Genomic DNA, 27,534 nt, shown 5'->3' on the forward strand with positions numbered 1-27,534 from the left:
TTGAAAGTTTGTATGACGGAACCACACGTGCAAATACCCTGGATGCCTTTACAACGCCATCAGTACAAAGGATGCGTCATCACCACACATGCATTTACAATGAACATTTTTACAACAAATATGCCTTTACCATGAAACCTTCATTGTAGAGACATGGTTGGTAAAGGCATATGTTAACTTTAACAAGTAAGTATAATACACACACACTATATATATATATACACACATATATATATATATATATATATATATATATATATATATATATATATAATCTACTCGCCAGTAGATAGTTATAGTTAGGACCGTGTTTCCATAGGAAATCTGAAAATTCTATTTTGAATAACTTTGGCGCCGGTTGATGAATCCTCACGAAATTTTCAAAACTAATGGGGCGCTCCGCTCAGCTCCTACCCTGAAAGTCTGGGGGTGATTCGTCAAGCGGGGGCTGAGAAAAAAGGGGGGTTCCAAAACGCGTGTTCCCCATGCAATTTCCCATAGGACCTTTAGTCGAAGGTACAGCCCGAACGGCTGAACAGAATTACTTGAAATTTGGCAGAGAGGTAGTCCTCAGGTCAGGGATGTGCCTTTTGTATATATGGTGTCAATCTGTTCAGTAGTTCCTGAGAAAATTGCAATTAAAGCACATAAATATCTATTGCCGCACACCGTGCGCACACGGTGCGCGCACCCTAACGTGCGCAAGCGTAATTCTGATTGGTGGTTACATGTCAGTCAACGTTCGAATCGGTCAAAATCAGGAAGTGTCGGCCGCCATTTTGTTTGTTTTGGGTGCGAGAGGGAAAAAGAGAGGTGGTGAACGTTAAAAGGGGGCAGGGTAGAGAGTTCCTGACCCCCTAGCCTTTGTCATGGGGACCCTAAAGAACCCCAAAGGGTGAAAAAACATTTTTTTTCTTTTTTTTTAAATCGCGCATGGTGAAAAACCTTAAAAGAAAAAAAAATAATACATACATAACTTAGCATTTAAAAAACCGTACAAATTCACATAAAAAACCATAGGTTTCACACACTTTATAGTTAGGAATTAGCATTTAAAAAACCTTGCAAATTCACTTAAAAAACCATAGGTTTCACACATGTTATAGTTAGGTGGACATTTGACTCGTAAAAAAACAATGAAATTCCCCCGTTAAAGTTAGTTCAGATAACTATAACTCGCGCGACCGCCACTCTATCACAAGGATGATGTCATCAGTGATTCATGAGTGATGCCACTGACCATGTCATGAGTGATGTAATATGTGACATCATGAGCAGTGGATTGCGGGCGCGCGAGTTATAGTTATCTGAACTAACTATAACGGGGGAATTTCATTGGTTTTTTACGAGTGAAATGTCCACCTAACTATAACATGTGTGAAACCTATGGTTTTTTAAGTGAATATATATATATATATATATATATATATATATATATATATATATATATATATATATATATATATATATATATATATATATATATATATATATATTTCCAAAAGTTGCCCCGTTCTTGAGGATGCACTCCACAACAGGTAAGTTTCACAACCATTTATTTACAGGAAAGCAGCATTTCATCTCGATTTCTTTATTCCTGTGCCTAACGCGTTTCAAAGCTTCTTGCTTCTTTATCAAAGGCAGCGCGAGAAATACCCAGGATGCTTGCTCAACCACAGTCCTCTGCGTATTCATTTACCTTATTGGTCTCCGGTGTGTCCTCTTAATAGATTATAGTCACAAAGCACGCTGGGACTTGTGGTTCGAATTTCTGCATAATTTGCCGCTCCAGTGGGTTTGGGTACTCACGCCATTTTCAGGACTCTTTTAACAGCTCTCCAGTGTGCCTCGTGGTGAAACACTCTCTTCCCTTAATATTCACTGCTGTGCCTGCACATGATTAGGAATAATTCCATCTCTGCGGTCCCATTTTCATTTTCTGGGCAGTGCATCACTCCACGGCCGGAACCGCCGTGATAACAATTTTCCAAAATTTGCCTCGTTCTTGAGGATGCACACCACAACAGGTAAGTTTCACAACCATTTATTTACAGGAAAGCAGCATTTCATCTCGATTTCTTTATTCCTGTGCCTAATGTGTTTCAAAGCTTCTTGCTTCTTTATCAAAGGCAGCGCGAGAAATACCCAGGATGCTTGCTCAACCACAGTCCTCCTCCTGACTCCTAAGGGCTCGGACCATTGGAAAAAAATATTGAACACGCCTGTCCCGGCGTGAGGAGAGCACCATTGTTAATAAATAACAAGGCTGAAGGTTAGGACTATGCCCAACCCGGACAGCACAGCAGACCCAAAACCTATCAAGGAATGCCTCTACATCGCGATCCTACTAAGGAAGAGAATTTGCTTTTAATTCTGGTGCATGGAGCCCACTAATGGTGAAAATTACTCTTAAAAGACTACATGTCCCACCGTGCATCTGTATTCATAGCGCGCTCAGCGCGGTCCACCAGGGTGCAATCAACTAATTATGCACGCCTATAAGAGACTTCTGTGCATCAGAAAATGGCAGCCAGCCCCTGACGAGAGGCAAATCGGCCTCGAAACGCGTAGGGCTACCACAACAATTGTCGGAATGCAGAGGAGACGGGAAAGCTGTCGAGTGACTCCTAAGGGCTCGGACCATTGGAAAAAATATTGAACACGCCTGTCCCGGCGTGAGGAGAGCACCATTGTTAATAAATAACAAGGCTGAAGGTTAGGACTATGCCCAACCCGGACAGCACAGCAGACCCAAAACCTACCAAGGAATGCCTCTACATCGCGATCCTACTAAGGAAGATAATTTGCTTTTAATTCTGGCGCATGGAGCCCACTAATGGTGAAAATTACTCTTAAAAGACTACATGTCCCAGCGTGCATCTGTATTCATAGCGCGCTCAGCGCGGCCCACCAGGGTGCAATCAACTAATTATGCACGCCTATAAGAGACTTCTGTGCGTCAGAAAATGGCAGCCAGCCCCTGACGAGAGGCAAATCGGCCTCGAAACGCGTAGGGCTACCACAACAATTGTCGGAATGCAGAGGAGACGGGAAAGTTGTCGAGTGACTCCTAAGGGCTCGGACCATTGGAAAAAAGATATATATATATATATATATGTATATATATAATGCAGTGTGACTAAGCGTGGGACGGTTGGATCCTTGGAGAATCCACATCCCTGCACATACAAATTTGGATTTCTTTTAATAAGTCAAAACTACTGAGTGAGTTTACACCAAATAGCAACACGCATTGGTAATGCATTGATTTGCCTATGTAATAAACAAAGAACAGTTTTCACCAATCATCCTTCAGTAAAATGAAAGAGCTCCCTGACCAATAACATGGGAGTGAGAGAATGTGGCGCAGTGGCCAGAGCTGCTGACTCGTGAGCAGGGGATCCCGGTTTGAGTCTCGGCAGCACCGCGCAACATCCTGTGATACTATGCAAATCACTTAATCTCTCTGGATGATAAATTGTTATATAAATATGCTGCAAGAGTAAAAGGCAAAACTTCATGAAAATATAGTTCCACCAAAGCGGATGTTTACATTATTTTGGCGGCGGGGAACTGATAAGAGAAGCAGACAAGGAACAAGCATTGATAAATGCAGGGAAATATGCTACAGCCAAGAGAAATGGAGGAAAGGTAAGCGGCACGCACAGGAATGAATGAGAAGCCAGGAAAGAGAGGAGGCGGGATGTAAGTCCCCTTTAAGTTTATATAAAGAAAAAGGTTTCTCAAGCACAGCGCAAGTGCTGTCTAGGCGAAACCTAAAAAGTGTTCATTCTGGACAAAGAGCTACCTTTCTGCCAAATTTGTTGTAATTCAGTCCAGCGGTTTGTGTTGTAGTCGCGTATAAAATCTCTATGGAAATGAACGTTAGAAATTTGCCCCACCCCCTTTTCCTCCCATCCCCCCTTGACGGATTGAGCTGAACCTTTCCATGGACAACAAGAATCATTGGGGCACTTTTTTGGGAAACTTTTGTGAAGATTGGTCAAAGGGCACCAAAGTTATAGGCAAGTCAAAAAACGTTTTTCCTATCGAAACATGGTCCTAACTATAACTACCTACTGGCGTAGGTAGGTATATATATACCTTCTCAACGGTGGTGCAGAGAAGAGGCTAAACCACATATGCCTTATGTAACACTATAAACCACTTTCCTCATATTAAGAAGAAGCCTGCACTCAAATTGAGTGCAGGCTTCTTCTTAATATAAGGAAAGTGTTTATAGTGTTTCATGAGGCATGTGTGTGTGTGTATATATATATATATATATATATATATATATATATATATATATATATTATGTTTAACTCTTGTCTGTACTTACTTTAACCATATCCCTTTACCGTTCAAGCATTTACATTCACGGTGGTTATGACCACGTTGTAATGGCTGTTTCCCTTTCTCAAACAAACATGTACTACAATTGTGTGCAAGTGTACAGGCCACAACCAATGTGTAGGATTTATCTGAGTTTGTCTAAGCTTAAGAATGTATATGAGAAGTGTTATACCTGGCATCCTTGGCGTTGTCTTCCCTAACTTTCTGTCCTCTGACCTCCTGTTTTTCTCACCTATTTTTGATGGCGTTTAGGGATCTGTGCACTGCTGACCAGTGCTAAAGTGCAGGTGCTTTGTCCTATAAAATGTGTTCACAAGGGTTTCCCGATAACTGGCATATTTAATTTGCTGTAAGTCCCTACGAAAGAGCTCTATATGTACCCAGGGCCTGTAAATTAAATTCTACTAGTAGGCCTGTAGCACTGATTGTGCCACTCACTACAGTAGCCTTTCAAACATGTCTCAGGCCTGCCACTGCAGAGCCTGTGTCTTCAGTTTTAACTGCCATGCGACCTAGCAAGTGTACCCACTTGCCAGGCCCAACCTTTCCTTTTTATTGTATGTAAGTCACCTCTAAGGTAGGCCCTAGTTACTCTCAAGGGTGGGGTTCAGTGTGTTTAAAAAGTTGGACATGTACTCTTAAGTTTAGCATGTCCAGATAGTGAAAAACATTTAAATATGTTTTTCACTATTGCAAGGGCTATCTTTCCATAACATAGCCTTGGGGTTACCCTAGAACATCTTTTAACTTTTATTTTCAATTGGGAAGAGATAGGTACCTAGAGTGTGGTGTCCCTGGGCTCACAATTTAAAATTAAAATCACAACTTATGGTGAAGTCGGATTTTAAGTTGTAAGTCTGAAAATGCCACTTTTAGAAAGTTGCATTTTCACACTTTAACCATTCTGTGCTTTTGCCTTTTTATGATTACACGTCTAGGGTAGATGATAGCTGGGATTGGTGCATTCCCACTAGACAGTCACAAACAAAGGGAGCTTGTGTGTGGCATTTGCATATTAATTGCCCATTACCAGGCTGATGGGTCTTCCTGAATTAGGTGGAAGGAGGAGCTGGCACTTACATCTGTATAGGACTATGACTCACCTCATACAAAGAGCTGTATACCACTCTGTTGAGTGTCTGGAGCCATGGAGTGCAGGAAGGGGACCCTGGGGACCGCAAAGGATAGTTATGAAGCTTCTCCAACCTTCAAGAACAGGGGCAGCAAAGTGTAAATGCTGAACCTCACACACTACAAAATCAGAACTCTATTGGGACAAGGACTTTCCGCCAGAAACAAGGTCTACTGTGCTGCAAGGTTGGACTGCTACTCTGCACTGCATTGTTGTGTAGGCCTACTGCTGCTGCGTGCTGACTTGTAGAAGAGAATGCCACTTTGTTTATGTTCTGTGTGTTGGCCTACTGCGCCTACCCTGCAGGAGGACTGGACTCGTTTTGCTGTCTATGTCCCCAAGAGTCTCCAAGGGCTAGTTGGCTTGCTCTAGGTCTTCCTGCAAGGTCCACGGGACATCAAGGACCTCATGTCACCACCTCCTCTGCTTATGGCGTACTACAAGTCCAGGAGTGTACCTAGATGCTGACAAGAGAATTCCAGAGCGGGGGCTCCCTCGAGTTTAACCCCACACCTGCAACTTTGGAGATTGTGTTTTGTGAACCTTCCTCAGGGGTTCACTATGAGTGCTGACTTTTCCAGTGTACATGCTTCTCAATCATCTCATCAAGAAAAACCATTAGTGCGGCCTTAATTGACCCGCTGACAACGTGCCCACTCTTGTTAGCTCTGTCCCTTTTGGCCGCCTGGCTGTGACTCCACAACAGGCATACCTCACAGGACTGTGGTAAGAGGACTGCTTCATCGTATGCCATCCCCCTCCTGTACTATTTTGAGCGGCAGTGGGCAGGCCGGCTGTACACTGTCCGACTCATCCCTGTCGGTAGGACTGTGGCAATAGGGATGGGCGACCCACCGGCATCCTGTGCACCTCAGGACTTGTCAGAACATTCAACGATTTCAGGACCTACAATGGCCAACGAACCACACCATAAGCCATAGTGAGGAGCGCCCATCACTTCTGTATACGCCTGCACATCCCACAGAGCAGTGGAAAAAGCAAATATCTAATGATAATAACATTTTTATTATCATTTTATTTTTGGTAGAGGCTACGGGATATGTAAGGGTGGGGTGGGGCCGGAGTCACAGGGAGGACGAGTGGTTTGTGCACCATAAGTGCGCAATGCAGCTTGGCAGGCCGTCTTGGGCATTTCTCCACCTGAGTGTGTTTCACAGCTGGCAGAGAACAGTCACAAGGCTTCTAGGCACTCTCTGAGTGGCCAAACAGGCCGCTCAGACCAATCACGGTGCTGCTGTCATGCTGGTGACAGCAGTGTCGTGATTGGCTTAGGGGAGCCTGTGTGCTGCCCGGAGCCAGGAAGTGAAGAGGACAGAGGAGAAGCTGCAGCCATAATCAAGTAAGTGATATTTTATTTATCCTTCCCCCACCGCCCCGCCTCACCACCCCCGTTCCATAGCAGGAGCCACTGAAGTCGTTCCCTAAGAATCTTAGATCCTAATGTCTGGATTGAAATCCAATTGCACTTTCAGTACTTTGAAAGCTATCTCACACTCAAGAAATGTCATAAGACGTATTTTTGCTGAATTTCTGATTTTACTGCTTTCTGGTGCTCCTTTATTCTTGATTTTAGCTACATTGTTTGTGCAATGCATTAGGCTTTTTTGCTAGCCTTTAGATGCTTTAAGGAGTGTACACTAATGCTTTACAAATATAAAATCTATCAAATTAATCATAGTTTTCACATCACTTCTCTTATTCTCCTATTGTACCGTTTGTTATACTTAATTTAACTAGACTCACAGTGTCTCGTTTGGTCTGCGTCAGACAACCACACAGATTGAAGATTTGCCCCGTCATCCTTCCACACAACATTTGAAAACACAATATCTCTGTCACACTATTGGAAATAGTGTGATATAGCTACATTCTCTCTCTCAGAGATTTCTTAACTGGTTCTTTATTTGGCATGGCCATCTGTACACATTCTTTAATTTCCCTATTCATTTTATCCATTAATCTATTGGCCACTGGGCAATAGAGTAGTTAGTTGCGGATTCACAGTTGTGTCTTCCAGGAAGGCAATACCTTATTGCATGCTAAAACCCAAAGAGAAAATGTTATTACGCATAAAAAAAGTACAAACTAGAGTGCGTGAGCCATTCCAAAAATAAGCTTCCAGGAAATACCTCATGCCTTCCAACACAAACTGCAGATTATTGTTGTTAATAATTTCTGATGCCTCTTCACTCATAAATACAACTCTCAAAAAGTCAATCACCACTTTGGTATTTGCGGCCACCACTATATCAGCCACTTGAAGTGATAGTCCACCAATATATTATATAGTTCAAGAAGGTGGAATTGCAGTAGATCCAATGAGAGAGGCCAATTTCATCCATGGATTAAAGGGATCCTCCAAAGGCGAGAGTAGATATCTTTTAGTAACCCTAACTTTTCACTGGTAGAGCACAGCACAAACACACACTCTCACTCTCACTCTCACTACTTCTCAACCTGAGTTTCCATTCTAGGCTAACAATATCATTGACATAGCCCAGCTTTTGACAATTTTCTGCCCATGTGTACTTCATACGCCAAATTAATTTTCCTACACCTCATTGTCATCAATGGTACTAGTTACATTCCCTAACACACTCTTCTAGATCAAAGGTTGAACTCTTCTCTGATATTCCAATATGTTTTATCTCCTTCTGATAGTGCAGATCTTGTTTCCCATAATTAGACTATTATTTTCTTCACGCTCAACAAAATTTCATAATTTCTACACTCTTACAACCAACTCCACCCTACCAGCCAGGTGCTTCTCCCACAAATGTTTCATCATCATGGAATGAAGAATTATAGAATTATTGCTAGTTAATTGTCTGCTTTGTTACGTAAACAAGGCAAATACTCTACCAGTAAATGAAAATAAAATTCTCTTACTTTGACCATTCACCAAGTACCCTGTCCATTGTTCTAGCCGTGTGTCTATGTTCATTATAATGGTAGGTAAACTCATTTGTTATCATTCCTATCGCTGGCATTACTTTACTGGCAACATCTTTCAAAAAAAATATAAGATAATATACTGCTATTCACTAGAAGGAATTCAAAACACCTCACCTAATTCTTATCACTAGGTGGTGGAACATCCTTGATTATGTCTTAGGACTTAGGTCTCTTCCACAGACCTCATTATCAATATCATAGGCTAACTGTGTTGGGATCCAGCGTAGTCACCAAATCTCTTCTGTGTGTCCATCCATATAGGATGTCCCCTTACTCACCAGAAATGCTTTCCCTGCAGCATTTCTGTCCCTAAATCTAATCTGCATCTGCGCCATGCACACAAACAAATTTGTGATCATTTTCTATCCTGCTTAATTTAGACTGCACGATATGCAAGTGCTAACAATAATAATAAAAATACCTTTCACAAATATTTTCTTTTAGGAATCATCTTTAGCATGGTTCACAGTGACTCTCAAAACTGCTAACACCTACATCTTGCTCCCGCCGAATCATGTTTCAAACACTGACATCTCCAGTTCACTATTATCTTCAGTCTCCCTCTCACACACACATGTAAAACCAATTTGTTGGCCTCCCCTTGCATTATTTTCCAATGCACATACTTTACCTTGCTTTATGTCCACATTTACCACTCTTGCAGAATACAGGAGTGCCCAAATAACAACTCAAACTGTTCGACAAGTGCCCCAATTCTCTACAACAATGACAGCTCCCATTAAGATCTTATGGGCTTCTCCTTGCAATAATTTCATTCTTTTGCCCCTTAACATACACTCCAAGCTCACTCACTTTTAGGACTTTTGCTTCATCTGTTCCTATATTCTTCATTTCTTTCTCACATAACTTCTGCTAAGTCACCTCTTCTTTTAACTTAGTCTTTTGAGTCAAAAGCTTTTATTGGATGAGTAGGTTGTTTGTACATCTGACAAGTTGGTCCCTTAACCCCTTCAGTGCCCGCCCCTTTCCCCGCCCTGTGCCGGCCGTTTCATTAGCGGGCGGGGTTTGTGACGAGCTGGTCTCGTCATGGGCACAGCGCTACCGCGGCCCATGACGAGACCAGCTCGTCACGGGCATTGAAGAGGTTAAAAGAGAATCCATCGGTCTCACAAAATTAAATTTCAAGTACAAAACCTACAATATGTCAATGAAATAAAAAATCATCTTATCCTCGCCTAGTACACTTCCCAATAATTATAATGTTCTGCTACCACATTTATCCATACGTTCTCCAACATTGATCTTTGGAATGCTTTCATAGTCTCCAGTCTCCAGTCAAATATGTTTTCCAAGGTAGTAGAGGTGCTTCAACCTCTGATAAAATTTGAGAAGATTGTTACATGCTGGTCACAACCATTAAGAAATGTGAAGTATTAACAGAAATGTTTCAAATGACAAACTAAAATAACAGACCAAAGCAATATAATAACAACTCAATATAAGGAACCAAGACAAAAGCATTCTATTAAAGTATGTCTCCAACCTCAAGAATAATTCGATCATTGTGAGTGGGTACAGTGTCCCTTGTCTAAAAAGTAAACAGTCATTTCCTCCCCCCCAGTAGCCCAAAGAGTTGCTCTGCTGTTTTGACTGTCTTTTTAATAACTGGAACTGGGTAGCATGGCACTGAAGAGCATGGTCAGACATTTAGTATATTGTTCATCCTCCTGTTAACAAATGAGCTAGTGAACAGAGGCACAGCAAGGTGTCACATTGAATGGGCAGGCGCAGAAGCGGCAAGGCTTCACAGCAATCAAGTGAACAGCGATGGTACAATGCCCCAAAGCCAGGCTTCTGATTTTTAACCTCTGTCCAGTATGCCCGTATATAAACCAACCATTGGTCAAGGAGCAGGTACAGTAATCTTGATAGATGAAGCCTGGTTTCATCCCTAATTGACCCCACCACAGCCAAACTGGTCACCAGAAGGATAAGACTGATCTCCAAAAACCCAAACTTTAGTCCGGGTGGTGAAATATTAAACAATAACCAGGATATGCAATGTAGAAACAAGAAAACAACAAAGACTACAGTCAAAACTGCAATGCAAGGATGGCTCAGGAAGAGAATGTGCCAGTGGCTTTCTCTCTTGAACTGGATGAGCTATGCAGCCATCTGGGATTAGGTTAAGCATGCTATTGATATCTGTGGAAGACATCTTGGATTGAAACAAGAAAATACACTTGTTGAAGTGGCAAATGGGTATACGTATTAACTAGCAAGCCATCCATAGAGTGGTTAGAAACATCCAAAGCATTCGATAAGGAACCCCTAATAGTGACAGAATGTTGTTGGTGATATGTGCCCAACACTTTAGATGTGCTCTATTTGCCGTGAATGATCCTTCCAATTTAAGGATACAAAGACGGATTTGCTAGTAAGTTTACCATCTGCTGATAGACAATATTGAACAGACATTACATGATGTCACTCAAACCAATACCTTCTTTAATAAATAAAAAATGAAAAGAAACAGGTTATGCACTTTTCTTTACTAGGTGAGGAATCCACTTAGACTTAGAACTCTGAATTGGTTGACCTATTTCTAAAATATGCATGGGTTTTTAGAAGAAAAACAATTATCTCTAAAATAACACATATCATTTCAATAAACACTAGGGCCCAGATTTACCATGCAGTGTTATGCAAGGGCGACACAATCCTTAAGTGAGATTTGCCAAGCCATGCAAAGCCACCCTGTGTGGCACTGGGTGGATTGGTAAATCTGGAGTAATGCAAGGCAGTTCAAGTGACTTCCGTATATTGCTTTGCGCCAGAAAGGGGTAACTTGGGAATGAGTGGGTGTTCCCACGTATCCACCCATGCAATTTGACTCATTCTCAGATTTACCAAGACAAGTAAAACTGGAAATGCGTCAAAATTGTACACCTTCCCAAAAGAGTCGCAATGAGGAGTAATATCATTATTTGGATCACTGACAGAACATTGGAAACAGAAATATTGTGTGTACAGAAGATTGTATCAAAAATATCAAGGAACAAAATATCGAGAAGGTAAGTGTAAATAGGTAAGTATAGATTTACTTTTCTTAACTTCACATCTACATACCTTGAAGATATGTATATCGTGTAGGTGCACATATGTGGAGTTATATATAGTAAATCTTTGCTTACCTACAGAAACTCACATTCACAAAATGTTTGGCCTCAAAATTCTTGACACGGGGACGTAGCCTGGCAGTTGACCATGGCGGATGCGCCTTAGCGAGGCTCCCGTAGCCCTGGAAAAAATCCTACATTAATCCTGCCCAACCGCTTATTTAGCTCAATCCAGAGTCTCTGCGAAGTCCCAAGACACCCTGCTGGTATACATTGGCAGCTCCAGTGGACGCAAATTCGACTCTCGGCTGCGGTAGTCAACTGCACAACGTTCGGCCCGGCGCAGCAGCCTAGACGCACCACTCGAGAAGACGCGCAGCCGGCACGTTAGGACATCTACATGTGGGAGAACAAGAGGAGGCGGTGCCAAAGAGGTGAGGCCGAGCAGAGTGGCTAAACGCCCAGCATCTGCTGCACCGGAACATCGATGGTTAGACCAGGCCACGGCAGGGCCGGCTTTAGCACAGGTGGCGCCCTGTGCGACAATGTTTGTTGGCGCCCCCCCAATGACCACCTTTACCACAGATTCCCTCACTACAACAATTTGACAGTGCCTCTCAAGTCTCCAAAACCACTGTCTCTTAGATTCATTTCGTTTTATAGTGCCACTCATGCCAGTTGAAGATGTCAGAAAACTTTACATCACACGCATTATGGCACAGAGACAATCAATCATCGCTGTGAAAATCAGTATATAGGAAATGTTGCATAAGACAGAAGCCTACTAGGGGTAGGAGTCACATGTCACCCATACTGGTAGGCAGTAAAGTTTAAGAGTCCTTACAATGGAAAAGCACAAATTCAGAATTTTAAATTTAACACCATTGTTAGGGGTTTTCTTTAATAAAAAGAATTGATTTCTACCCAAATGAACCGTTTTTGCAATATAAGAACAACTAAGTCTGGGCACAAAATATATAGCTCTAATATTTTCCTTGCAGTTTGCATGCAGCTTTTGATGGCAGTTAACAGCTCACTGCTCTATATTAAGATTTCCACTTATAACCTGCAAGTAAGAAAAGGAACTCTGACAAAACCGCACGTTCTTTGCAGCAGGCATGTTAACCCTCTGCCCTATCAGTCAAAACTTTCAGTAGACAAAGCTCTGGACTCTCTCCAGGAAGAACATTAATCACTGGAGTTGTCATTTTTAATGCGGGGACAAAGTACGCGGCATCCGGTGCTTTAAAAAGCAATGAACATGGCGCCCCCACCCCAGGTCAGCGCCCGGTGCGATGGCACAGATCGCGCCGCCCTAGAGCTGGCCCTGGGCCACGGGCGTGACAGAGCGAGAGCCGCCCGGTTCCTTTGAACTCACGGCATGCAGCCGGAGCTCCTGCGTCCCCTCCCGCCTCCATTCTTGGTGGAAGTGGTGAGTGGTAGGTGTCTGGACGGCCCTGAAGATAGGGTGGAGATCAGCCGACTGGGTGATGATAGTGCTGCTTAAAGAAGCACGAACAAACTGCGGCCTACCTCGGGCCCTCGCTGAAATCACTACAGACATATAGAGCCACAGCATAGAAGACGCCGAGCCACAGGGGGTTCTGAGACAAATCAGACACTTCTCCTTCCGAAAACCCCTCACACACCACCGCACCCTACAGACCCCCCGCCGCTGCTGGGGCAAAGTCACTGAAGAACAACTACAGACAAGCCTCGCACTCAACCCTCCGACCAACCCCACCAATCCCGATGATGGTGCACTCACCCTCGAACGCTGGATGAACGGCTGCGCCAACACAGTAGCCCCGCTGAAAAACCCACCAACAGAGACACCAGCAAAAGAGTCAGCTGGTTCACCCCGGAACTCCTCGACTCAAAGCGCACCTGCCGGAAATTGGAGAACATATGGCACAACGGCAAGACGCTTGACAGCCGCGCCGCACACAAAGACGCCATCCGCAACCACCACCACCTCATCAGGACCGCCAAAAGGACCTCCTTCACAGACCGCCTTGACAACAACGCACACAACAGCAAGGAACTCTTCACCATCGTGAAGGAACTCTCCAACCCCAGCTCCAGCGCCAACGACATCCCGCCATCGCAAGCCCTATGCGACTCCCTCGCCACCTTCTTTCACCGGAAAATCACCGACATCCATGACAGTTTCAAACCCCGGATGACCCCTGCAGACCTCGCCGCACCGGACCCACCGCACCCCACCGCCCACGACACCCTGACAACCTGGGCCAATGTGAGCATCGAGGACACAATCAAGACCATGAGCACAATCCACTCCGGATCCCCGTCCGACCCTCTCCCACACCACATCTTCAACAAAGCCAACAATTTCATCACACCCCACCTGCACAAAATCATCAACCTCTCCTTCGAGACCGATACCTTCCCTGAGAACTGGAAGCACGCAGAGATCAACGCCCTACTGAAGAAACCCAAGGCAGATCCGAGCGACCTAGAGATCTTCCGACCCCTCTCCCTGCTTCCGTTCCCAGCAAAGGTCATCGAGAAGATAGTTAACACCCAGCTCACCCGTCACCTCGAAGACAACAACATCCTGGACCCCTCCCAATCAGGATTCCACAGCAACCACAGCACCGAGACCGCCCTCATCGCTGCCACAGACAACATCAGGATCCTTCTTGACAATGGCGAGACAGCGGCCCTCATCCTCCTGGATCTCTCTGCCGCCTTCAACACCATCTGCCACCGCACACTACGCACGCGACTCCAAGACGCAGGGATCCGGGAGAAGGCCCTGGACTGGACCACCTCCTTCCTCTCAGGCAGAACTCAGAGAGTCCGCCTCCCCCGTTCCGGTCCAAGGCCTCCGAGATCCTCTGCGGCGTCCCACAAGGATCTTCCCTCAGCCCGACGCTGTTCAACGTCTACATGGCACCACTAGCACGCATCGCCCGACAGCACGACCTCAACATAATCTCCTACGCCGAAGACACTCAGCTGATCCTCTCCCTCACCAAGGACCCTCTCACCGCCAAATCCAACCTCCACCAGGGAATGAAGGCAGTCGCCGACTGGATGAAGGAAAGCCGACTTAAGCTTAACTCAGACAAGACGGAGATCCTCATCCTCGGGTCCAACCCCTCAGCATAGGACGACTCATGGTGGCCCGCATCACCGGGGACCCCCCCGGACCCCACCGACCACGCACGCAACCTGGGAGTCATCCTCGACTCGAAACTCACCATGACCAAACAAGTCAACGCAGTCTCCTCTACGTACCCAACAGAAAACTCCGCTCTGCTGACTACGCCCTGGCCACGGTCCCGCGCATCTGTAGAACCACTTCCAGAGGCAGGTCCTTCTCCCACCCCACCGCCAAGACCTGGAACACCCTCCCCCTCTACCTATGACAAACCAAGGACCTGCTGACCTTCAGGAGACAACTCAAGATCTGGCTCTTCGACCAGTAGCAGCAAGCCCCCCCCCCCCCCCCCCCAGCGCCTTGAAACCCTTACGGGTAAGTTGTGCGCACTACAAATTAAATGATTGATTTATAAAAGCGATACTGCATGGGGGCAAGAAAATCCAAACCCCGTTTCACACGACCAGCCCGGGCCTTGACAGCTGGATTGGGCTGAGGTATACTCGACGAGCCCCCTTCTTTATCTGTGAACGCTAACGAAGCTACCAGACTGAGGGGTTCCTTGGCGGAAAATAAGGCGCCCACCGAGTTGACGACTCTGTGCCTTTCGACAACCGACCTGAAACCGGTGGCAAATATAGACTCCTCTTCATCCCCTGGCTGCCTGGTGGAGATAGTGGGGCTCCTATTCAGGCACTGGACCCACAATTGGAGATAGAGGCCTGAATATTCATCCTTTTCTGGGGCGCCCATCGACACCCAGTGGCCGCCCTAGATGACCTATGTGGACCTTGGGCAGTGACTCGGCGTCCGATAGGGGGAGTGGGGGTGCCTGGCTCACGGAGACAGTTGGAATAGGTTTAATACGGTTTGTGGGCATGGTACCCTCCCTTGGCCGCCACACCCGGAGGCTCATCAGGAAGAACACCCAGCGATAAAGACCCGTGGAAAGTTTTGAATACTGAGAAATACTTGGCGCTGTATATTAACCATCTCCCACTCCATAACCATACAATATGGCCAAAGACAAGCCGCCTGGTGCGATATCCAAACAAAGTACAATGGATAAGTACACTAGAGCGACAGCCCAGGCGCCAGCTCAGCCAGCGATCAGTAAGCGGCCTTACCGGATAATGCTACGCTGCTGGCGGCAACCACACAGTCCTGAGAAATGCTCAAAGCCAAAATTGGCGCCGTGGGCTCCGACGTTGTGCTGCTCCGACAAGACCTCAGGAACGCAGCACAATGCATCACTGAAACAGAATCCCGGAAATCAACGGTGGAGGACACAGTGACTACACTCCAGAAAAAAATCAGCACCCTAGAAACGCTTACGAGAGGCCTGGCGACACGGGTGGAAGACGCAGAAGGGCACGCCCAGAGGAACAACCTCCGCTTCATTGGGTTCCCCAAAGGCTGTGAGGGCGGCAGTGTGGAGGACTTCCTAGCCAAGTGGCTCACGGAGTGGCTCCCGCCAGGTACAGTCTTTCCATGCTTTATCATAGAGCGCGCACATGAGGCGCTACTACAGAAGCCACAGCCGGGCGCCCACCCTCAACCGATCATAGCGAACATTCTTAAATTATAAGGACAGGGATGTAATATTGCATTATCACGTTTCTGGAGAGGGGTGACCACATTTCTATCAGAAGTCCTGAGATGAGACATTCCACTCTCGCCACGACTGATCATGCTCCATATCACAGAGGGATTGGGCAGTAATAGATATAAGCGGGAAAAAAATAATTCTTGACACAATATTTCATGCACACCATATATTTTCTCTGATATTTTGTCTCAGCATCCTTTCTTACTCCTCCTTTTTTCCTCTTTCTAAGTATGCTGCAATTGGGATTGTTTTTGTGCAGGAAGGTGTTTCTTCCTGCACAAAAGCAATCCTGCCTGCAATGCAGGCACCTTCGCACCATTATGCAAGGGTGCCTGGGTTGGTTCTAGGCAACATATAGTGCATCAGCAGAGGTAGAATGCAGTAATGTGCCATTTATTAGTAAATGTGGCACATTCCTACTTTCCTCATTTGACCCAATGAAACAAGTTATCTTGATGCGTTGTGCCAAATATTGACAAATCCGAACCTTGTTCGCCAATTCACAAAAGCATTTATGAGTACAGGAATTAGTACTACAGCAGTACTCTGTTGCATACTCTTGCATACCTTTGTAAATCGGACACGAAATGTCCAACTCCCTCCTAGTAAAGCTCCAGAGAGAGGCAGTCTTTTCTTTCTGTACTAACTTCATATGAATATGCCTTTTATATTCCCATGTTATTTCCATTTTAAATACTTTGTTGGCAATTCACAGAGGCGTGTAAGAGTGAGTATAATACCGCTGCAGGAGCACCACATGACGCACTGCAAGATGTCTTTATGAGTACTGAATTGTGTTCCTCAAGCACATGGTGAAATGGAACTTAAAGGCGCAGTTCCTTTTCCTCAAACAATTTGCAGCACCAACAGATTTCCGCCCTGCCTGTGATGTCCTGTATTCCCACGAACCTTTATTCCCATGAACCAGTTGCCCTTGCCCTGCATTAATTCACATCATTGTCTCAAATAAAAAAAACCCTACCTGAATAGGGTCTTGTGTCAGTCTCATTGGCCCAAGCCGCACCTCTGTCGTGGAGACCTGCTGAAGACAAGAAAACAGCATTAGACCTTTCCACTCATGAAAACACGAATGTTCTTAAAACACATCAAGTGATCAAGTACAAAGCTGTATTTTTCTTTTGCTAATTGTTTACTTGTGTTTAACTAATTTGCCAACCTCTGTTATAGTGTGGCAGCCTTCTTTATTGCTTTACTTTGCCTTAACTAAATGTTGTTCAAAGGCGCATGCTTCTCCAAGGGAGAACATAGGTACTACTACTACTGAGCACACTTTTCCAGGGTTTTTTGGAAGAATGAGGATGCTTATAGCACACGGGAAGCGCAATGGCAGAACAACAGCCATGTGTGCCAACGCACATCTATTTGGCTGCACTATACTTCAAGAGACATACAGTAAAAAAAAGCAAACGGATAACTGAAACTTCTCAAAGAGCAATTTCTAATAACCAATTTGGGAGACGTTCTGCAACGGGGTGAGGTTAGGTGCAGCTAAAGGCACCGTGTTATTTAACAACTGCTAAATACTGGCTTGGGATCCACAATACACAAGCAATCACAGTACAAACAAATACAACATCTATTAGAGACATACAGGCAGACTACTGGCTCAGGGTGAAATAACACAGACAAAATAACTTTACAGTTACAAGTGAAGAGAACTTCCGACATTGCAATTGTTGTTGCAGGGTAGCTTGGGAAAAGACAATTTGGAGGACAGATGTTCTGCAAAATGCCGTATTGGAACATTATATATATATATATATATATATATATATATATATATATATATATATATATTCACTGAAAAAACCATAGGTTTCACACATGTTATAGTTAGCTGGACATTTTACTGATAAAAAACCAATGAAATTCCCCCGTTATAGTTACTGTAGGCAACTATAACTCACGCGACCGCAATCCTCTGCTGATGCTAATACTGTATTTAGACACTTATTTGCCCATGTCTTCTTCCATTAAATTTTAGCTATACATATATTACAAATATTTTTTTTTCATAAAGACACATATGTCATCAGCAGAGGATTACGGTCGCGTGAGTTATAGTTGCCTACAGTAACTATAACGGGGGAATTTCATTGGTTTTTTATCAGTAAAATGTCCAGCTAACTATAACATGTGTGAAACCTATGGTTTTTTCAGTGAATTTGCAAGGTTTTTTAAATGCTAATTCCTAACTATAACGTGTGTGAAACCTATGGTTTTTTCAGTGAATTTGTACGTTTTTTTAAATGCTAAGTTACTTTACGCCATTTGTGGCGTGCGCGCCCACTTAACGCAGTTCGTTCCGTGCGCGCACGGTGCGCTTCGCGCACCGTGCGCGCACAATAAGCACGCGGTGCGCTTCGCGCACCGCGCGCCCACTTTACGCAGTTAGTGCCGTGCACGCACGGTGGGCACGCGGTGCGCTACGCGCACCGCGTGCCCACGTTACGCTAGATGGGCCATGTACGCACGATGCACTTCGCGCACCGTGCGCACATGGAGGACATATGATGCACTTCGTTTTGAAAGGTAATATTTTAATTTTTCGTAATTTTTATAAGCCATGCACAAATGGTGCCCTTCGGGCACCATTTGCACACGGGGTGGAGAGAGTGTGGATAATTTTTTCTTTTATTATTTTTTTTAAAAATATTAGAGTTTATCACACCTCTAATAAGCCATGCACAATTGGTGGCCTTCGGCCATCAATTGCACACGGGGTGGGGAGAGTGTGGATAGTTTGTTTTTTTTTATAATTTTTTACCGTACGCGTACGGTAAGCGTAATCGGCGAAATTAGCGAAAAAATAAAAATTACATTTTTGGCCTTGGGGATCTTTGGGGACTCCCTCAACATGGCTATGTGTGTGGGAGCTGTCTAAACAGCCCCTTTACATGTTTTTTGGCTTTATTTTAAAACCTAACTCTCGGTGCGAGAGAGAAAATGGCGGCGGCCGCTTCCTGGTTTCGGCCGATTCGAATGTTTACTAAGATCTAAGAGCCAATCAGAATCGCGCTCGCGCACGCCACCGTACGCGTACGGTAAGCGTACCGTAAGCGCACCGTAAGCTGGCTCAGATATATATATTGATTTAAAGGCTATTTTCTCAGAATCTACTGAACAGATTTACACCAAACCTACAAAAGGCACTTCCTTGACCTGAGGACTACCTCTCTGCCAAATTTCTAGTAATTCTGTTCAGCCGTTCGGGCTGTAGCCCTGTCTAAAGGTCCTATGGAAAAATGCATGGGAAAAACGCGTTTTGGGACCCCCCTTTTATCTCAGCCCCCGCTTGACGAATCCCCCCGAGACTTTCAGGGTAGGAGCGGAGCGTAGCGCCCCACCTATTTTGAAAACTTCGCGAGGATTCGTCGACCGGCGCCAAAGTTATTCAAAATAGAATGTTGCGGATTTCCTATGGAAACGTGGTCCTAACTATAACTACCTACTGGCGACCGTCAGTAGGTAATATATAAATATATATATATATATGTCCACAACGTTGCTCCTTCTGGGACTACGGACCGGCGGAGTGCACCGACAAATCTTAACTCAATCGCAAACTTCCAACAACGCTCTCTCAGCACACAGGGAGAAGTATTGATTGTAACCCATTAACTCAGCTTCACAAAGATATACATATCCGCAAGGTAAATAGATATGGAATTAAGAATAGACTATCTATACTTATCTATTTATACCTACCATCATCTCTGCTGTAATCATTATTCTGGTGACAACATATTTTGACATACAGCCCTGAAAAAGTAACTTACAAGGACTATGTTTTTGTCCTTCCAGAGAAAACGGTGGCTGTCCTCTGGGTAAGTTCTGGGTAACCTCAGAACCTTCAGTAATCCATCTTTTGTGAGCACGGGAGAGGAGGAGATTATTGAAACAATTATGGGCTCTAATGGCAGACTATTCAAGGGGAGGAAGCCTAGTTTTATACTTTTATATTTTCCTGAACAAACCAGAACCTAGCAGCAGCTTGAATGAATGAATGATTGATTTATAAAGTGCAGCAATACCCTGAGGTGTCTAGGTGCTACCTGAAAGCACGTGCAACTAGGTACTGGGGAGATGTGTGTTTTATGCCCTGAAGAGCCATCTTTTTAGTCTCTTCCTAAAAGTTAGCAAGTTAGTCTCTTTCTTAAGAGAGGTGGGCAGTGAGTTCCACAATTTGGCTGTGGTTGTAATGAAATTCTTTCCAACCCACTTGGTCTTTTTTATCCTGGGAATGATCAGATTTCCAAGATCTGCTTATCTTAATGACCTGGCTGGGACATAGCGTTTGAGATGGCTAGCTAACTGGGCAGGGCCCGTTTGGTTGAGTGATTTAAAGGCAATGCAAAGGGATTTAAATTGAATCCGCTTTGCTACCGGCAACCAGTGAAGTTAGAGGAGAGCGGCGGTCACTGACTCTGGGGAATTCCTAGGAAAACCCTGGCTGACGTGTTTTGTACGATCTTCAGTTTTTAGGATGCTGCGTCTTGTTGCGCTGGTAAGTACGGCATTGCAATAATCAAGTTTTGAGGATTTCAGGACGGATATCACTGTTTTCCTTTGTTCTAGCGGTATTGAGGGTAGTACCTTCCTCAAGATTTTTTGGATAAAAAAGCAACTTGATGTGGTAGAGATGATCTGAGCTTCAAAGGACAACTTAGCGTCCATAATGACTCCCAGATCTTTTCTTTAAGAACAGGCACGGGTAGGGAACCGAGCTGAGCTGGCCCCCAGTTACTAGTCCAGAAATGAGGATTGCTAACAAAAAGCAAGACCTCTGTCTTGGGGGAGTTTAGTTTCAGACAATTGTCTGACATCCAGTTCCCGATGTGACTCATGCAGTCGTGGAAACTGTTTGCTGTGATCCACTTATAGAGACAATTATTTGTGTCGTCCCCATAAGATACTAGGGAAACACTGTAACTTTTTATTAGTCTGGCCAGTGGAGTGATGTAAAGTTTAAAAAGAGTGAGACTCAGGGAAGATCCCTGAGGTAGCCCACACAGCAGGGAAAAAGGGAGGGATACATAGTCACCTAAAGTAACCCATTGTGATCGCTCCAACAGGAAGGCAGGGGAGCACTTTATCCCTGATCCCAAAGGTGGCAATCCGGCCATTCAGCAGCCTATGATTGACAGTAACAAATGCTGCCGATAGATCTAGCAGGATTAGGGTGGCACCCCCGCTATCCAGTGTCCGTCTGAGCTCCTAGGTGGCCATGATTAGGGCCGGTCCTGTGCTGTAATGTGCACGAAAACTGAAATTTCGTTTTGCTTGATAAAAGCAGACAGTTCTGAATAAATGGCCTTTTCCACCACTTTAGATTGAAAGGGGAGTCTGGAAACGGGACTGTAGTTGAGTGGATCTTTCTTGTCTAGTCAGGTTTGTTTTTTAATAAAGGCAGTATGGACGCTTTTTTCCATTCTAAAGGAAAACTGCCGGAAATGAAAATGGCATTGAAAATCACGGTCAAGGTAGGTGCAAAGGCAATAGGTGTAAAAGTTTTGGGGGACAGGGAACTGACGATAGAAGGACTTCAGGGATAGTAAGGCCCACCTCTGAAAGCAATTCGAGCAAGGCACCGCCAGCATCGGAAGGTGATAAAGCAAGGACCAATAAAAATAGGCAGTGTGGGAGCTTTTGCAAACAGGTTTGAAGAGAGAGGCAGGAGTCAAGTTGAAAGCCCAAAGATCAAGCTGACAATACTATGGCATTGATTGCGAGCGCCTGCCTCACTATTTTGCGATCCTTGAGCAAAACCCTATTTGCATAGGGACTCCAATTATAGTAGATGTGGATTTTACAGCACCCAGTAATTACACGGGGAGATAAAATCTGCACCACAGAGATTTTCCCACATGAAATTTTAGCAAATGGAGCGCATAGATTTTGTGTCAGAATGAAACAAATCTGTAAATTATTCCAAAATGTCTACAGCACTTTCAAGGTAATAAAGTAAAAACTGAATTACGTCATTTGAGCAGTCAGAAATACTCCACAGGGCACCTATTAGTAAAATCAGTTCACATAAATAATCCTCATTTATGTATTAATTTATTCATGTGTGTATTTTCTAATTACATTTTTTTAAATAGTTCTGACCTCTTACCGCACACTATTCATCAAACATGCTTGAAAATGTCACAGGTAAGTGGAACAAGCATTGGCAAAGTCAATGCTAGATCTGTTCGTTTTGTCAATGCCTTTTAGAATGTTTTTTAGCACAGACTGCTGTGCAACATGGCTGAATGTAAAGAAAATTATAGTGCTATGAAGTATCCAGTGCTATATATATATTCACGTGCAAAAACAACAGTTGATGGACAGAATGCAGAACAATGTCATACATTCACCCCAGTACAGAGATCTGGGCCTAAATCCATCGTTTTTTCGCTCACCATGCCATTCCAGTTTGGACCCAGCCATATGCAAATCAGCCTTGACCCTGTGTCCAATGGGAACAGTCCAGCCCGAACTGCCAAGCCAGGTCCTCCCTGGACTGGAACTAAGCATCCTAGGACCGGTCTATGTTTTTGCATATATATATATTCACAGCAGAAACCAAAGGTTAAAGGGACGTTATATTTAGATGGAAATGTCCGGTAAAACATCCTGCTTTAAACTAACAATACTATTTAAATTTACCAGTTACAGTTATCTAAAGTAACTATAATCTGTGCCCTGATCTCCTGTCAGGACGGGATTCATTGAAAGTACATGAAGGGGTCAAAGAAGTGAATTCAAACGCACAGTTCAAATTGGCCCAATACAATTTTGTACACCAAACATATCTCTCCCCCAAAACAAAAAGGAGAATATTTCTGACTTGTACACATAGGTGCCCCTGGTGTAGGGCCCCAGAAGCGGAATTCTTACACATGGTATGGTCCTGCTCGGCCATAAACCCCTATTGGATGGAAATCTTAGCCAAATTAAAGGAAGCCATAGGATGGAGAGATACCCAAAGAGATACGCACAGTATTGCTAGGACTATTGCCTACCCCCAAGAACAAAAAACTAAGTAGGAAATTTGTAATGCTGGGACTTGCACTGGCAAAACGCCGAAATGCCATATCCTGGATGAGCTCCACCCCACCACGCATAACGATGTGGCTGAGAGGCATAGGGGAATGGGCGGCTGCAGAATCAGTGCGAATGAAACAGGTCGAACCTGACGAACAGGTGGACAATATACAGGGCCAGACTGGCCGTAGTGGGCACCGGGCAATCCCCCGTTGCTCCGCACGGGTGGGGGCCGAGTACTTTGCCAGGGACGGTTTTGGTTCCCAATCCGGCCCTGACAATATACGGGCATGGACGGCAATGTTAACGGACATAAAAGATATGCAGATCTCGGTGACTCTGCCAGTTAAGATCATTCCACAGACAGTAGGAAGGAGACAAACAGCAGTGGGATAAGACATGTGTAGACACACAGTAGGCAAACGATGAAAACAGGAGGGCTGCGGTGCTGGAACAAAGACACGGAAATGGGAGGGAAGTTAGGAGGAGTTATGAGGGGTGTTTTCAACAATAAAAATATATATTTTCAGTTTTGGCAATAGAAATATAGTTCCGCATTAGTAAATATGTATGTTTAGTATGGTATGAAAGCATCTACAAATTGTCTGTTGAAAAATGGGATGAGAAAGAAGAATGGCCTCGTAAAACTGATGCGGTTTTCAATATATATATAAATATTCGATAATTTCTTCTTCTCTGCTTATACAAAATGCCAATCAAGAAATTAATGAAAAAGAAAAAACTATAACCTGTGCCCTACAGTAACTTTAACTGAACAAATGTGTAGGGTAGTGTCAAGGTACATAATGGAGCACAACACAAGTATCCCAGTAGGTCTTAACATTGAGGTGAAATTGTATTTACATTTATTCCTCAACTCCTTTGATATTCAGAGAAGTGTGTGAACATATATATATATGTATGTGTTTGTGTATACATGTATATATGTATATATATACATATATGAATATATATCTATATATATGTATATGTGTGTGTGTTTATAAAGAAGACTTTACTCTTAAAGTCCTCTTTAAGAATAAAGTGATTGATATGATACTCCATTACCCTCTTCAAAACCAAGGTCAGTTTATTTGACAAAAGGTGCGATCAATGCGTTTCCACTTCCATGAGTCTGTAAATGACAAATTACATTTACTTATATCCCACTGGAGTGAACATGAAGAAGGATATATATATATATATATATATATGACCCAACAATTGCACCAGCAAGAACGAGGCCGCACTCTGCTGCAGGTAAGGTCAACAACCTTTATTTTCTCGATAACAGGCAGCTTTTCATTCCGTTTGTATGTCTTCTAGGCTTTACGCGTTTCAAGGATTTTGTTCCTCTCTTCAGAAGCCATGCTTTCAAATCGGCATATTTTGTGCACTTCCCACGTTACTCTGCGTGCTTTGCATTTATAGTCCTGGCCTCAGGTGTGCCCAATTAACAACTTTTCACGTTGCACGCCGGTAACTGTAGTTCAAATTCCTGCACCATTTACTTCTGAAGAGAGGAACAAAATCCTTGAAACGCGTAAAGCCTAGAAGACATACAAACGGAATGAAAAGCTGCCTGTTATCGAGAAAACAAAGGTTGTTGACCTTACCTGCAGCAGAGTGCGGCCTCGTTCTTGCTGGTGCAATTGTTGGGTCATATATATATATATATATATATATATATATATATATATATATGTGTGTGACCAAGACCACGGACATGGTCGAAACACGTCTTTCCCTGCTTTGAAATTAAAACACTTTAGCAAACCGATCAGTGGGCTTGTGGAGACTTTGTTTTCTGGATTCTCCTCGCTTTGCAATATATATGTATCCGTGTGAGCAAGATCGCGGAGGCGATCGAAACGCGTCTGGGGCGCGCACTTGTCTGTACCATTTTGGGTGAATAAATCAAACATGGAACTGTGAACCTGCTTTTCTTGATTCCTTTGGAGCAAATACCTTTGGTGGTCCGTACCTGTGGTGCATTCCCTCTTGGCAATTGGAGGGTCAGGACTTTGCTTTTGGATATATATATACTGCTTACCCACTGGGGTTTTGATTTAGTTAGGAATACATATGATTAATTCATATTTATTTTCACCCACTGGGGTGTGAATGTGATTTGTATTTCTCTATACCTGGTGGAGTTCAATGAATTTATCCCTGCTGTAATTTCTAACAAGTTATTTGCAGTATTCGTAAGTGTTTTTTGAGATTCTCTTGAATTCTAGCATTAGCCATTAATTTGTACCTAGCGTCTCAGGAATGTTTATTCCAGCTTTCCTGTGTTATTATTGTAGTTGTCATACCTATCATGGTGAGGTTTGGTATTTGCGACAATCATGCACATGATCAGAGGCCATAATTGAGGGATGCAGAGAGTAGGGTTCTACCCGGATTTCTCTCTCTAACGTTGTGCTTATTCATAGGCAGCGCGCTATGTTTGTTACTACTAGCTATAGCAATAAAGTTATGTTGAAAGTCCTCATATCGATACTTATCGCAGCGCGGGCGGCAACACTCTTGATCTTAAGCACAAGTAAATTGTGCACATAACATCGCTGAGGCTTAAATATAACCATTCAGTTATTAACACATGCGAACTTAGTACACAGTATACATTATATGTTCACAATCTAAGGTGTCGATAATTATTGTTGTTATGCGCAGGCTTCTAATCATTGTATTTATACAAGGAGAAATGTTTAGAAGAGTCATTGATATAAGAACGAGTTTATTTTTGCAGTTCTTTATATGTAAGTGGCACCTCTTTAAAATGGCCGATAATTTAGGTATCATGAATTGTAGTTCCTATGTAAGTCCTATCTCTGTTATCATTATTTTCGTCACGTTTTATGTTTAAAAACTGTATAGCACAAAGCGTGTAACTACCCGTGACCAAGGCGGTTACGCCGAAACGCGTTGGGTAAAAGTGGCTTGATTTTTGATGAATAAATCACCGTGAAGCCGCAAGACTGTGTTTGGACTTTCATTTGGGAAGGAGTGCATCAGATGCGTTGTTGCATTGTGGAACTCAATATATATATATCTATATATATATATATATATATATATTTATATATATATAAGGGCTAAGCCCGGGCAAAGGGCGGGCCGTCTGTGGCCGTCAGGGGTCGGAAGAGGCCGGGCCGCGCCACCCCTCTGAGATCGCCGGTGAGTTAAGGTTCTGCTGCTGTGGGCAGGGAGTCGACTATGGTGAAAAGGAAAGTTACAGGAGCCAAGCTTAATGGGGGGACAGGGGCTACACTGGACTCATACTTAGTACGAGCTGCAAGTGTGTTAACTGCAGAGATAGAGCGAACTGAAAGGCGACTGTCTATGGAGGTAGCAAATGTTACATCGGCTGTAATCCATAACTCCAGTGAGATCCCCGACGCTCAAATGCAAATACCATCACCTTTATTATCGCCGGGGATACCTAGAGACTTGGTAGACAGGTCCGTAATAATGGCCTCCTCCGTCCTTGCCTCCGAAGAACAGACGGAGCATAGGTTCTTGATAGTTCTCCCAGATGAAACGTCTATTGTCGTTCCCTCTCCAACAGCACCTACCTTGGGCAGGCGCACAAGAAGGGGGGGTCTGATACCAGCCATAAAAAAGCAACAACTAGGAAAGATCTCTAAAGTTGGGACGGCTCTTTCATCATGCCCCGAGGTTCTATCTAAAAAACTCTGGGCAAGTATCAAAGAGAAAATTGACTCTATTATGGCCCCTTGGATTAGTAGACTGGACTCTATTGCTGACACGGTTATAGTGTTAGAACAAAAGATTAACCACATTTTCCCATCTGCTCAACCCTTTATAGATCCTTTGGTTACTTCTAGTGCCCCTGAACAGCCGGTGTTGCTAGGGGCTACATCGACCACGGAGCCTTCTCTTACCAGCAACGCCACATTTTTACCATCTATAGTGGGCTGTTCCAGCGACATCCCAGAAACTAAATGTCCTGTTCGAGTACATAATCCCCCAAATGTTCTTGCCGCTAATTTAGTCTCCACAAATATTGCTCCACAACTCGATACTGGGATCTTCCGCGAACCAATTCCAGGAAAAACGTTCACACTAGTAAAGGAAGCCTCGCCCCTGGTTCTTGTCCTCGCTAATGTCCCTTCCTTGAGACCAGACCAAATAGAGTCATCAACCACCCTGATGGACAAAGCCTTACATTGGT

The 27,534-nt window shown here is 44.0% G+C and overlaps 1 protein-coding gene across 1 annotated transcript in view; it reads right to left on the minus strand.

Annotated features, from left to right (window-relative positions):
• Nucleotides 1–27,534, minus strand: part of PDE8B (phosphodiesterase 8B) — a 977,294-nt gene that overhangs the window by 617,983 nt on the left and 331,777 nt on the right. The window contains exon 2 of the mRNA XM_085632271.1: nucleotides 17,263–17,322. Within this exon, the coding sequence (XP_085488397.1) occupies nucleotides 17,263–17,322 (60 nt within the window). The remainder of the gene's footprint in view (nucleotides 1–17,262; nucleotides 17,323–27,534) is intronic.

This window comes from Triturus cristatus, chromosome 2_1 (genome assembly GCF_964204655.1).
Source record: "Triturus cristatus chromosome 2_1, aTriCri1.1, whole genome shotgun sequence".
Taxonomy (NCBI): Eukaryota; Metazoa; Chordata; class Amphibia; order Caudata; family Salamandridae; genus Triturus; species Triturus cristatus.